Source organism: Symphalangus syndactylus, chromosome 13, assembly GCF_028878055.3.
Source record: "Symphalangus syndactylus isolate Jambi chromosome 13, NHGRI_mSymSyn1-v2.1_pri, whole genome shotgun sequence".
Lineage (NCBI taxonomy): Eukaryota > Metazoa > Chordata > Mammalia > Primates > Hylobatidae > Symphalangus > Symphalangus syndactylus.
In genome coordinates this window covers 40147779-40162058 of record NC_072435.2, presented here as the reverse complement: position 1 = coordinate 40162058, position 14280 = coordinate 40147779, and the positions used below count along the sequence as shown (strand labels likewise).

General features: G+C 56.1%; 1 protein-coding gene across 2 annotated transcripts; it reads left to right on the top strand.

Moving 5' to 3' along the window:
* Positions 1-6941: 6941 nt before the first annotated feature.
* PODNL1 (podocan like 1) lies at positions 6942-14274 on the top strand. 2 transcript variants are annotated; one of them, XM_055238150.1, is made up of 10 exons: positions 6942-7180; positions 7353-7574; positions 9001-9094; positions 9420-9484; positions 9634-9743; positions 11046-11202; positions 11463-11578; positions 12001-12658; positions 13346-13494; positions 13571-14274. In XM_055238150.1, the coding sequence occupies exons 1-10, from the start codon at positions 7178-7180 to the stop codon at positions 13719-13721; spliced, it is 1725 nt and encodes a 574-aa protein (XP_055094125.1). In that variant the 5' UTR covers positions 6942-7177; the 3' UTR covers positions 13722-14274. The 2 variants fall into 2 exon arrangements, 1 of the variants encoding a protein (XP_055094125.1); XR_010115313.1 differs by lacking the exon at positions 13571-14274 and having other exon boundaries at positions 7076-7180; positions 12001-13102; positions 13346-13404.
* Positions 14275-14280: the final 6 nt, after the last annotated feature.

Here is a 14280-nt window from a genome sequence, read left to right as displayed (position 1 = left end):
CAGGAGTTCGAGACCAGCCTGACCAATATGGTAAAACCCTGTCTGTAATAAAAATACAAAAATTCACCAAGCATGGTGGTGTACTTCTGTAGTCTCAGCTACTGGGAAGGCTGAGACAGAAGAATTGCTTGAACCCAGGAGGCAGAGATCACAGTGAGCCGAGATCGTGCCACTGCACTCCAGCCTGGGCAACAGAGTGAGACTCCCTCTCAAAAAAACCCAAAAACAGGCCGGGTGCGGTGGCTCATGCCTGTAATCCCAGCACTTTGGGAGGCTGAGGCGGGCAGATCACAAGGTCAGGAGATCGAGACCATCCTGGCTAACACGGTGAAACCCCGTCTCTACTAAAAATATAAAAAATTAGCTGGGTGTGGTGGCGGGCGCCTGTAGTCCCAGCTACTCCGGAGGCTGAGGCAGGAGAATGGCATGAACCCGGGAGTCGGAGCTTGCAGTAAGCCGAGATCGCACCACTGCACTCCAGCCTGGGAGACAAAGCGAGACTCCGTCTCAAAACAAAAACAAAAACAAAAACAAAACAAAACAAAACAAAAAAAACCCCAAAACAAACAAGAAAACCCCAAACAGGCCAGGAGAAGTGGCTCACATCGGTAATCCCAGCACTTTGGAAGGCCAAGACGGGCGGATCATTGTCAGGAGTTTGAAACCAGCCTGGCCAATGTGGCAAAACCCGTCTCTATTAAAAATACAAAAATTGGCCGGGCATGATGGCGTGCGCCTGTAGTCCCAGCTACACGGGAGGCTCAGACACTAGAATCGCTTGAATCCGGGGATAGGAGGCTGCAGTGAGCAAAGATCCCGCCACTGCACTCCAGCCTGGGCAACAGAGAGAGACTCTGTCTCAAAATAAATAAATAGGGCCAGGTGCAGTGGCTCACGCCTGTAATCCCAGCACTTTGGGAGGCCAAGGCAGGCAGATCACAAGGTCAGGAGATCACGACCATCCTGGCTAACACGGTGAAACCCCATCTCTACTAAAAATACAAAAAAATTTAGCCGGGCATGGTGGTGGGCACCTGTAGTCCCAGCTACCCGGGAGGCTGAGGCAGGAGAATGGCATGAACCCGGGAGGCGGAGCTTGCAGTGAGCCAAGATTTCGCCACTGCACTCCAGCCTGGGTGACACAGACTCTAGCTTAAAAAAAAAATTAATTAATTAATTAAATTAATAAATAAAACAAAACAAAAACAGATGTACAAAGATATCCAGTGGCAAGCCTCTCTTTGCCCCCAGCCACAACCACTCGGGTCTCCCCGCGGAGCTAGCCAATATGTATGTTTTAATATGGAAATGATCTATATTGTTAGCATCATTCTGCAATTTTTTTTTCCCCACAAGATTATGTCTACCAGGTTAATCCATGTCGTGGTTTGAATGGTGGCCCTCAAATAGACAGGTAGATGTCCTGTCTCCCCAATGCCGTGAATGTGACCTGATTTGGAAAACAGGTCTTTGCGATGTAATTCAGTTAAGGATCTTGAGATGAGATTATCCCAGATTAACTCAGTAGACTCTAAATCCAAAGACCAGTGGCTTTATAAAAGACAGGAGAGGCCGGGTGTGGTGGCTCACGCCTGTAATCCCAGCACTTTGGGAGGCCGAGGCGGGCGGATCACGAGGTCAGGAGATTGAGACCATCCTGGCTAACATGGTAAAACCCCGTCTCTAATAAAAAATACAAAAAATTAGCCGGGCGCGGTGGCCGGCGCCTGTAGTCCCAGCTACTCAGGAGGCTGAGGCAGGAGAATGGCGTGAACCCGAGAGGCGGAGCTTGCAGTGAGCCGAGATGGTGCCACTGCACTCCAGCCTGGGCGACAAAGCGAGACTCTGTCTCAAAAAAAAAAAAAAGAAGACAGGAGAGGAGAGGGCGGGCGCGGTGGCTCACGCCTGTAATCCCAGCACTTTGGGAGGCCGAGGCGGGTGGATCACAAGGTCAGGAGATTGAAACCATCTTGGCTAACATGATGAAACACCGTCTCTACTAAAAACGCACAAAAAATTAGCCAGGCGTGGTGGCATGCACCTGTAGTCCCAGCTACTTGGGAGGCTGAGGCAGGAGAATGGCGTGAACCCAGGAGGCGGAGCTTGCTGTGAACCAAGATCACACCACTGCACTCCAGCCTGGGCCACAGAGCGAGACTCCATCTCAAAAATAAATAAATAAATAAAGACAGGAGAGGAGAAACAGACTCAGTGAGGAAGGCCACGTGGAAACTGAGGCAGAGATTAGGGTGATGCAGCCACAAGCTAGGAAACACCAACAATTGCCTGGAGCCACTTCCAGCCTCCAGAACTGTGAATACATTGCTTTTCTTTCTTTTTTTTTTTGGAGTTTCACTCTTGTTGCCCAGGCTGGAGTGCAATGGCGCAATCTCATCTCACCACAACTTCTGCCTCCCAGGTTCAAGCGATTCTCCTGCCTCAGCCTCCTGAGTAGCTGGGATTACAGGCATGCGACACCATGCCTGGCTAATTTTGTATTTTTAGTAGAGACGGGGTTTCTCCATGTTTGTCAGGCTGGTCTTAAACTTCTGACCTCAGGTGATCTGCCCGCCTCAGCCTCCCAAAGTCCTGGGATTACGGCGTGAGACACTGTGCCCGGCCCTTTCTGTCTTTTTTAATAGAGAGTCGTGCTTTGTCACCCAGGCTGGAGTGCAGTGGTGTGATCGCGGCTCACGGCAACCTGTGCCTCCTGAGCTCAAGCGATTCTCCTGCCTCAGCCTCCTGAGTAGCTGGGATTACAGGCGTGCGCCACCATGCACAGCTAATTTTTTTTTTTTGTATTTTTTAGTAGACATGGGGTTTCACCATGTTGGCCAGGCTGGTCTCAAACTCCCAACCTCACATGATCAGCCTGTCTCCGCCTCCCAATGTGCTGGGATTACAGGTGTGAGCCACTGGGGCACACAGCCAATCCTATGTGCATTCCGTAAATATTTACTAAATACTAATTATGCCAGGCTCCATGCTGGACACTGGGGCCACACTGATGGACCATACTCCATTGTTACCACTGCAGAGGACCCTGCTGGGTAGTGCAGAGCTGGGCAGGACTGGGCAGGACTGGACAGGACAAGGTGGCAGAAGGGGAGTTTGTTGCAGGGAGATAAGGCCAGTGGGTTATTTATAGGAACAATGGTTAGGTTCCTAGCCAATTAGCACATTCCATCCCTCTGGCCCCAGGGATTGGTTCTGGATGGACATGTGACCAAATTTAGGCCAATGAGATTTAAGTTTGAGGCTTTCTACTAGGGCCAGGGAAGAATGCCTGTTGGTTCTGGGAATGTCTTAGCACCACATGCAGAAGCCTGCAGGTAGAGTTCAGAGTTCAAGAGAGAATTCATCTAGAAGATATCACTGGGGCCCCTGGATCCAGCTGTGCCTGAAGGATACAGGTTTTCTGTTCATGAGCCAATAAATGCCCTTGTTTGTATTAGCTAGTTCAGTTTGGGTTCTCCTTCTTTTGCAATGGAAAGAGGCTTGCCAGGAACTCAAACATCTTGGTTCTTATTGCTGCTTCCCTGGGGGCTAGGACTGGTACAGTAGTCCTGTCTCCCTAGGGTTAGCCCCATTACTCTGTTAAAGAGACTGAGGAACCTCCACCCAATGTCCAAGCTAATGGCCATCCATCCCATGGGGAGTACTTGAGATAGGACCTGTTGTTCTCTTCTGGCCAAAACTAAGACCCGTCTCCTGTCTCACCCCATGAAGAGGGACCCTCAGGATGTCACACAGCCCTAGGAAACATGAACAGATAACCACCTGTCTTGGCCCATGTTTCTTAACTTTTTTTTTCTTTGAGATGGAGTCTCGCACTGTCGCCCAGGCTGGAGTGCAGTGATGCAATCTCGGCTGGCTGCAACCTCCACCTCCCAGGTTCAAGAGATTCTCCTGCCTCAGCCTCCCAAGTAGCTGGGATTACAGGTGCCCGCCACCACTCCCGGCTAATTTTTTTGTATTTTTAGTAGAGACGGGGTTTCACCTTGTTGGCCAGGATGGTCTTGAACTCCTGACCTCAAGTGATCCACCTGCCTTGGCCTCCCAAAGTGCTGGGATTACAGGCATGGGCCACCGCGCCCAGCCACTGTTTCTCGATCACTTCCTCCCTCCCCTGTATCACTGCCTGCCTTCTCTGGGATAAATGCACTAAATGCCTGTCTCAAGCTCTGCTTCTGGGAGACTCCAACTCAGGGCCTTGGCCACTCCCAAGCTGAGCAGACACTATACTTTTTTTTTTTTTTTTTTTGACGGAGTCTCACTGTCACCCAGCCTTGAGTGCAGTGGTGTGATCTCGGCTCACAGCAGCCTCCAGCTCTCGGGTTCAAGCAATTCTCCTGCATTAGCCTCCTGAGTAGCTGGGATTGCAGGCACGCACCACCATGCCCAGGAAATTTTTGTATTTTTAGTAGAGACGGGGTTTCACCATGTTGGCCAGGCTGGTTTCGAACTCCTGACCTCAGGTGATCCACTTGCCTTGGCCTCCCAAAGTGCTGGGATTACAGGTGTGAGTCACTGCATTTGGCTGACACTATACTTTTATTTTTATTTATTTATTCATTTTTGAGACAGGGTCTCACTCTGTCATCCAGGCTGGTGTGAAGTAGCATGAACACGGCTCACTGCAGCTTCAACCTTCTGGGTTCATGTGATCCTCCCACTTCAGCCTCCCTGGTAGCTGGGACTACAGGCAAGCACCACCATGCCTCACTAAGTTTTGTTTTGTTTTGTTTTGCATGAGACAGAGTCTCGCACTGTAGCCCAGGCTGGAGTGCAGTAGCACAGTCTCTGCTCACTGCAACCTCCGCCTCCCCAGTTCAAGCCATTTTCCTGCCTCAGCCTCCCAAGTAGCTGGGATTACAGGCACGTGCCACCACGCCCAGCTAATTTTTGTATTTTTAGTAGAGACAGGGTTTTGCCATGTTGGCCAGGCTGGTCTTGAACTCCTGACCTCAGCTGATCTGCCCGCCTCGGCCTCCCAAAGTGCTGGGATTACAGGTGTGAGCTACCGCGCCTGGCCCCTGCTAAGTTTTTAAAAAAATTTTTTAGAGATGGGGTCTCACCATTATTGCCCAGGCTGGTCTCAAACTCCTGGGCTTAGAGCCATCCTCCTGCCTCAGCCTCCAAAAGTGTTGGGATTACAGGAATGAGCCACCACACCCAGCCACCATTCTTAAAATGTTCTACCCACTGCCTCGTTCTGCTTCAAGACAGCTCTTTGAGGGAGGGGGTTTGTCATCCCCCCTACTTTTTTTTCTTTGTTTAATAACAGGGTTTTACTCTGTTGCCCAGAGTGGCGTGCAGTGGCACATAGCTCATTGTAACCTCAAACTTGAGCCCAGGGGCTCAAGTGTTCCTCCTGCCTTGGCCTCCTGAGTAGCTGGGACTATGGGTGTGCACCACCATACCAGGCTAGTTGTTATTGTTATTATTATTATTATTGAGGCAGAGGCTCGCTCTGTTGCCCAGGTTGGAGTGCAGTGATGTGATCTCCACCTCCCAGGTTCAAGCGATTCTCGTTCCTCAGCCTCTGGAGTAGCTGGGATCACAGGCACGTGCCATCATGCCCAGCTAAGTTTTGTATTTTTAGTAGAGACAGGATTTCACCATGTTGGCCTGGCTGCTCTGGAACTCCTGACCTCAGGTGATCCGCCTGCCTAAGCCTCCCAAAGTGTTGGGATTACAGGTGTGAGCCACGGAGCCCAGCCCAGGCTAATTTTTTTAAAATTTATTTTTAGAGACAGGGTCTCACTATATTGCTCAGTCTGGTCTCAAATTCCTGGCCTCAAGACATCCTCCTAGCCAGATGCGGTGGCTCGCGCCTGTAATCCCAGCACTTTGGGAGGCCGAGGTGGGCAGATCACCTGAGGTCAGGAGTTCCAGACCAGCCTGGCCAACTTGGCGAAACCGTATCTGTACTAAAAATACAAAAATTAGCTGGGCATGGTGGCAGGTGCCTGTAATCCCAGCTACTTGAGAGGCTGAGGCAGGAGAATCACTTGAGCCCCGGAGGTGGAGGTTGCAGTGAGCCGAGATCACGCCACTGCCCTCCAGCCTAGGTGACAGGGTGACAGAGTGACAGAGTGAGACTCTGTCTCAAAAAAAAAAAAAAAAAAAAAGGAGAGAGAGAGAACCTCCTGTCTCAGCTTCCCAAAGCACTGGGATTACAGGTATAAGCCACAGCACCCAGCCTGTCAATCCCATTTTATGTGTGGGAAAGCTGAAGTCTGGGCAGGAGAAGGACGTGTCTGAAGCCGCCCTATTGGTAAGTGGAGGGTCTGGGAGATTTGACCTTAGGTGGAGACCAGCTTGTCACCCCCATCCACGGGTGCGAAAGCCCTGGGATATGCCAAGCACTGTTCTGAATGCACACTTCATATAATCCTTACAACACTGTGGGGGAGTACGGGGCGGTGAGCCAACCATTACCCCACTTGACAGAGAGGGAAACCAAGGCCCTGAGAGGTGGCACAGCCCAGGTTCAAACCCAGGCAGGTTGGCACCAAGCTCACACTCTTAACCACCAGGCTGATGCCTGGATATATGTAATTTCCTTCCAGGCGGCTGTGGCCATTTGCGGGGGGAGGAGGGGGCGGGTGTCTGGAGCAAGACCAGCCAGCAGAGGGGAGGTGGGTGCTGGGCAGCAGACCTGGTCAGGAGCTCCCAGGCTGGCATCTGGGCTGCCAGGCTAAGCTCAGGCCTCCGTAATCCCTCACTGCTGCCCCCCCCTGCTTCTCGGAACTCTCCTGTGCCCCGAAGCTCCCCCCATCCCTCCATCCCCACCCCTACTCCTGCGGTCGTCCCAAATACCAGACAGGACGAATCTCAGCTTTTCCCCAAACATTCCTTGTTCTTGTGGCCCGGCCCAGGCTGGCTGAGGTTACGAAAGCAGAGATGGGGTGGTTGTTGGGGGGGACCAAGGGGACGGGCTGGCCTGTCCTCACCACCCCATCCGGCCGCCTGCCCGTCCTCCCCAGGGCGGGAAAGGGGGTGGGCCAGCTCCCCCAAAGCCCCAGGAGAACAGGCTGTTGTCGGGGGTGGCCTGGGTCTGGAGATGGGGGGTGGTGGTGGCCACAGCAGAGGCTCCAGGAGGTGACCGCCTGGTTTCCATTAGGGAGTCCTGGTCAGCAGCTTGGGCGAGACGGCAGAGTCAGGGCTGGCCATGGTAAGGTGGGGCACGGGAGGGTCTGAGGGTGGGGCCTGCCTGCCCCCCCACCCCCACTCTGCCAACTGGCCGCTGCCTCCCCACCAAGACCCTCCCCGAGGAGGGGATGCTCCAGTCACCATGGCGACCCTGCGCTCAGCCTGGAGACACCCTGACCCTCCCTCCCCTGCAGTGGCCGAGCCTGCTGCTGCTCCTGCTGTTGCCGGGCCCCCTACCCGTTGCCGGCATGGAGGACGATGCGTTCCCCCACCTGGGGGAGAGCTCGCAGCCCCCGCCCCGGGCCTGTCCCCCTCGCTGCTCCTGCCCCCGAGTCGACACTGTGGACTGTGATGGCTTGGACCTTCGAGTGTTCCCGGACAACATCACCAGAGCCGCTCAGCACCTCTCCCTGCAGGTGGGGCTCAGGGAGGGGAGTGGGGGCACCCAGGGCTGAGACCCAGAGTTGAGGGGAGCGGGAGGGGTGCTCCCGGGCTGAGGAGCGTGGTGGGGTGTAGGAACACACGTGCGGGAGGGCGGTACAGAGCTGGCTGTGATGGAGCTTCGCCTTGGCAGATTGGCTCTGCATGCCCAAGATGAGAGGGGTGAGTGTGGACGTGCTGGAAGTTGTCGGGGACTGAGGATTAGTGGTGTTAGGGTCAACATCTTGGCGGTTATAGTGTTGTCTGGAGTTAGTGTGATGGGGAGTTTGGGGTTATGGGAATGTTGTGGCATGTGGGGTTGATGGTGGGGGTGATGGCACATTTGGGGTCTATTGTGGGGGTGTTGGGGCATGTGGGGTCGATTGTGGGGATGTTGGGGCATTTGGGGTCGATTGTGGGGGTGATGGCGCATTGGGGTCAATTGTGGGGGTAACGGCACATTTGGGGTCGATTGTGGGGGTGACGGCGCATTGGGGTCGATTGTGGGGGTGATGGCGCATTTGGGGTCGATTGTGGGGGTGATGGTACATTTGGGGTTGATTGTGGGAGTATTGGGGCATGTGGGGTTGATGGTGGGGGTGATGGCATGTTTGGGGTCAATTGTGGGGGTGATGGCACATTTGGGGTCGATTGTGAGGGTGTTGGGGCATGTGGGGTTGATTGCAGGGGTGATGGCACATTTGGGGTCGATTGTAGGGGTGTTGGGGAATTTGGGGTCGATTGTGGGGGTGTTGGGGCATGTGGGGGTGATGGCACATTTGGGGTTGATTGTGGGGTGTTGGGGGATTTGGGGTCGATTGTAGGGGTGATGGCACATTTGGGGTCGGTTGTGAGGGTGGTGGTGCGTTTGGGGGTGATTGTGGGGGTGATGGCACATTTGAGGTCGGTCGTGGGGGTGTTGGGGGACTTGGGGTCGATTGTGGGAGTGCTGGGGCATGTGGGGTTGATTGTGGGGGTGATGGCACATTTGGGGTTGATTGTGGGGTGTTGGGGGATTTGGGGTCGATTGGGGGGGTGTTGGTGCATTTGGGGATGATCGTGGGGGTGATGGCACATTTGGGGTTGTGGGGGTGTTGGGGGATTTGGGATCGATTGTGGGGGTGATGGCGCATTTGGGGTCAGTTGTGGGGGTGATAGAACATTTGGGGTTGATTGTGGGGGTGTTGGGGGAATTGGGGTCGATTGTGGGGGTGATGGCACATTTGGGGTCGATTGTAGGGGTTTGGGGTTTGACATCTTGGCAGTTATAAGACTGGGTCAGGGTGACAGGGTGTTTGGGATTAACTGTGGGGGTGATGATGGTATGGGGCTGGTTTGGGCTGATGGGAAGTTGAGAATCAGTGCTTAGGGTCACTTGGTCATGGGGTCATGGGTGTGAATACCCCAACTCTCACCCTGCAGAACAACCAGCTCCAGGAACTCCCCTACAATGAGCTGTCCCGCCTCAGTGGCCTGCGAACCCTCAACCTCCACAACAACCTCATCTCCTCCGAAGGTGAGGGGGCAGAGGGAGGCAGCCTCTCTGGGGCTGTAGGACCGACCGAGGTCTCAGCTGCCATCCCCCTCCCCCGCCCTGTCTGCGGGCAGCTCTGTGGCAGTTCCCAGAACTGCCCTTTGCTGAGCAGGATGGAAACTCAGGGGCTGGGGTGGGGGTTGGGGGCTGTGGCTTTTGAGTAGGGATGGGGAGGAGGGGATCTGAGGGACTGGGGAGCCTCCGCCAGTTCCCGGCCGGCCGAGAGTCCTGGGGCAGCTGGGAGCCCAGACTCCCCCTCCACCCAAGACAGGCCTGGGGTCCCTTCACTGCCCCCCCACTCTCCCAGGCCTGCCTGACGAGGCCTTCGAGTCCCTCACCCAGCTGCAGCACATCTACGTGGCTCACAACAAGGTGAGCCCCCAGCCCCACCCGCAGGCCGAGCCCAGTGAGGGTGCAGCTTCGGCCACTCAGCCCAGGGTGTGGAGGGGACAGCTCTGCTGGGGAAGGGGTGGGGCCAGGGTGCACCAGAACCAGTTCGGCTGTGGGCTGTTTCCCCACAGCTCTCAGTGGCCCCTCAGTTTCTGCCCCGGTCCCTCCGAGTCGCAGATCTGGCTGCCAACCAAGTGATGGAGATCTTCCCCCTCACCTTTGGGGAGAAGCCGGCACTCAGGTAGACCCTGGCCCAGCCCAGGCCCCCAGGCCTCAGATACGTCTGGGTCACGCCCCGGTTCTAGGAGCAATGCGGGAGTTAAGAACTTGCCCTTGGCCGGGCGCAGTGGCTCACTCCTGTAATCCTAGCACTTTGGGAGGCCAAGGTGGGAGGATCATCTGGGGTCAGGAGTTCGAGACCAGCCTGGCCAACATGGTGAAACCCTGTCTTTACTTAAAATACAAAAATTAGCTGGGTGTGGTGGCATGCGTCCGTAATCCCAGCCATTCAGGAGGCTGAGGCAGGAGACTTGCTTGAACCCAGGAGGTGGAGGTTGTAGTGAGACGAAATCGTGCCACTGCACTCAAGCCTGGGTGACAGAGTGAGACTCTGTCTCAAAATTAAAAACAAAAACAAAAACAAAATGCCTTGCCCTGGAGGGCTTAACTGGGGGCAGATCCCTAGCCTTGGAGAGTGGGAAGACGGCATAGTTCTACCCTGGGAGGAGAGTGAGGCGGGAGACAGGGCCCTGTACGCTGTGTCAGAACTCCAGAGTGAGGTGGAGACAGTATGTGCAGGGACACACACACACACACACACAGACTCACATACACACCTGCACACACAACCACATGAACACATGCTCATGCACACACACACAATCACATGCACACACAAGCACACACACAGACTCACACACCTGCACACACTTCCAACCACATGCACAGAGGCACACACTCATGCATGCACACGCAATCACATGCACACACACACTCATGCACACACATTCACATATGTACACACATGCACACACTTGCACACGATCACATGCACACATGCACATACATGCATACACACAGTTGCACACTCGGATGCACACACACAATCACGCACACAACATGCACACTTATGCACAGGCATGCACACATGCACACCCACACTTACAATCACATGCACACACACACGCACACTTATGCACACATAGCACACACTTGCATATACATACACACATGCACGCCCACACACTCACAATCACATACACACACGTGCACACACACTCCACATACGCACACTCATTACACTTACATATGCACACTGCTCACACATGCAAACACATCTATTCATACAACACACCTGCACACCTACACACAGTCACATGCACACATACACAATTACACTCTCAGACTCCAGACATGCGCGCGCGCGCGCGCACACACACACACACACACACACACTGAAGGCGACCCTGAGCAGGGTGTGGTGCAGGAGTGGGGAGGTGGGAGGAGAGGGGCAGGCTGGTGGCCGGAGCCTGGCTCTCCTCAGGTCCGTGTACCTCCACAACAACCAGCTGAGCAACGCTGGCCTGCCCCCCGACGCCTTCCGCGGCTCCGAGGCCATCGCCACCCTCAGCCTCTCCAACAACCGGCTCAGCTACCTGCCGCCCAGCCTGCCGCCCTCACTCGAGCGGCTCCACCTGCAGGTAGCCCTGCTATAGGTCCCACCCTGGGCCAGACTCTCTTCACCTCTTTCCAGGGGGACCCCTCCAGTTCCTAGCTTTCCATCCTTCCCAATTGTCCCTCAGAATGCCAGTGGTCGGAGTTATCTTTCTTTGAATCACTTTATTGGAAATCACTTTGAGCTCAAGGCAAGCTCCCTGTCACTCCCTTACTCAAGAGCCGTCTGTGGCTTCCCGCTGCCCTCATCCCAGATTCAAGTCTCATTCTCTTCTCCCTTCTCCAGAACAATCTCATCTCCAAGGTGCCCCGAGGAGCCCTGAGCCGCCAGACTCAACTCCGCGAGCTCTACCTCCAGCACAACCAGCTGACGGACAGCGGCCTGGATGCCACCACCTTCAGGTACAGGCTGGTGGGGGCGCAGGAGGGGCTGAGAATTTACAGTCGGGGGTCCCAACCTTCAGTCCCCCTTCCCTGGCTGGCTCCTAAGCCATGACCTCATTTACTGAGTGCCTGCTGCTCACTGGGCTCGGCAGAGCACTGGGTAGGTGTCCCTGTTCCCCACAGCCCTACACTGACATCGTAAGTCTCACATGCATTTCCATCTTGGCTCTACCCTGGTCACCCCCATAGCTAACTCTCAGGCTGGAATCTGACCTGGGCACCCCAAGTTTACCTCCCACCCAGCTCTCTCAACGCATTACTCCCAAGTCGAAATCTGCAGCTTAAATCTGTCTCAGGACCCCTCCCCAGCCTCCCCGCCAAAATCTGTCAGGAACCCCACTCCAAGTGCCCCACCTGACACCGACCCTCTCCCCTTCCAGCAAGCTGCATAGCCTTGAATACCTGGATCTCTCCCACAACCAGCTGACCACAGTGCCCGCCGGCCTGCCCAGGACCCTGGCTATCCTGCACCTGGGCCGCAACCGCATCCGGCAGGTGGAGGCGGCTCGGCTGCATGGGGCGCGTGGTCTGCGCTATTTGTTGCTGCAGCACAACCAGCTGGGGAGCTCAGGGCTGCCCGCCGGGGCTCTGCGGCCGCTGCGGGGCCTGCACACGCTGCACCTCTATGGCAATGGGCTGGACCGCGTGCCTCCGGCCCTGCCCCGCCGCCTGCGCGCCCTGGTGCTGCCCCACAACCACGTGGCCGCGCTGGGTGCCCGCGACCTGGCCGCCACACCGGGCCTGACGGAGCTTAACCTAGCCTATAACCGCCTGGCCAGCGCCCGCGTGCACCACCGGGCCTTCCGCCGGTTGCGCGCCCTGCGCAGCCTCGACCTGGCGGGGAATCAGCTAACCCGGCTGCCCATGGGCCTGCCCACCGGCCTGCGCACCCTGCAGCTGCAACGCAACCAGCTGCGGATGCTCGAGCCCGAGCCTCTAGCCGGCCTGGATCAACTGCGGGAGCTCAGCCTGGCGCACAACCGGCTCCGGGTCGGCGACATCGGGCCAGGCACCTGGCATGAGCTCCAGGCCCTTCAGGTCAGGCACAGGCTGGTTAGCCACACTGTCCCCAGGGCCCCTCCATCCCCCTGCCTGCCCTGCCACGTCCCATTCTAGTTAGCTGGTAAAGCAATCAGAACAAGCAAATGGTAAGAGTGGGTTGGAAGGTGCTGAGGAGGCTGGGTGAGGCGGCTCATGCCTGTAATCCCAGCGCTTTGGGAAGCCAAGGCAAGAGAATCGCTTTAGGCTATGGGTTTGAGACCAGCCTGGCAACATAGCAAGACCCTATCTCTACCAAAAAAGCATAGACAAGCATGGTGGCACATGCCTGTAGTCCCAGCTATTCAGGAGGCTGAGGCAGGAGAATCGCTTGAGCCCAGAAGTTTGAGGCTGCAATGAGCCGTGATTGGGCCACTGACTTCCAGACTGGGCAACAGAGCAAGATCCTGTCTCTTGAAAAAAAAAAAAAAAAAGTGATGAGAGGTATGGTGCAATTCAATGACTGACTCATTTTATCAAGTGGGGACCTGTCTGTGCCTTCCCAGGAAGGGCCTTAGTTTACCTCTGCAGAGGGGAGGAATTTGGCAGTCATGGGGGGTGGGGGGCAGAAGGGCTGGGCTGGTATGAAGGCGGCAGGGGACTCTCAAGGAGAGAGGTTGGGGGCTGGCTGCACTGAGTGGCCCAGGCCTGGGGCTGCCATGACACCATCTATAACCCCCTGCCCAGATGCTGGACCTCAGCCACAACGAGCTGTCCTTTGTGCCCCCGGACCTGCCTGAGGCCCTAGAAGAGCTGCACCTCGAGGGCAACCGCATCGGCCACGTGGGCCCCGAGGCCTTCTTCAGCACACCCCGCCTGCGTGCCCTCTTCCTTAGGTGCCCCAAGGGTGGCCGGAGGGGTGGAGGTGGGCAGGGGAGGGCCTGGGAGAGTCATGACCGCCTCTCTGTGCAGGGCCAACAGGCTTCACATGATGAGCATCGCGGCCGAGGCCTTCCTGGGGCTCCCGAACCTGCGTGTGGTGGACACGGCAGGGAATCCAGAGCAGGTCCTGATCCGGCTGCCTCCCACCACCCTACGTGGGCCACGGGCAGGGGGCCTGTGATCCTGGAGAGGCCCAGCAGAGCAGCCCAGACTCCTGGGGCTCTGCTGGGCCGTGGACTGAGGAGACAACGCCCACCGGGGGCCCTCGGTCTGGCCCTCCTGGGCCTCCAGGGCTGGGCCTGCTCTGCCTGGCACTGGCCGAGGCACCGAGGCACACAGCTGGCATACTCCAGGCTCACAGACCACGCTGGCCTGGCAGGACACACCCTACCCCAAATTCCCAACACAGATGGAGGCAGCAACAATAAAGCCAAACCCTACCAGCGCTCAGCACAGACCAGGCACCCTTCGGGGGCTCTGTCCACGGACTCTTCCCCACAACCAGTCCAGCTGGGGAAACTGAGGCTCTGGGATGCTAAGTGGGTCAGGACTGAATTTTGAGGTCTTGAGGCACACACTGGGGTCACCAAACAGCACCCTGTGCGACCCAGCCACGTGTGATTGCAGGGATGCCCAAGGCCACCCACTGAAAAAACACTGGGTGACAGATATAGGGATCCTCACATGTATCCCCCCAACAGCAAGCATGGGAATAAAGTGCATCCTTCAAGCTGGGTGTG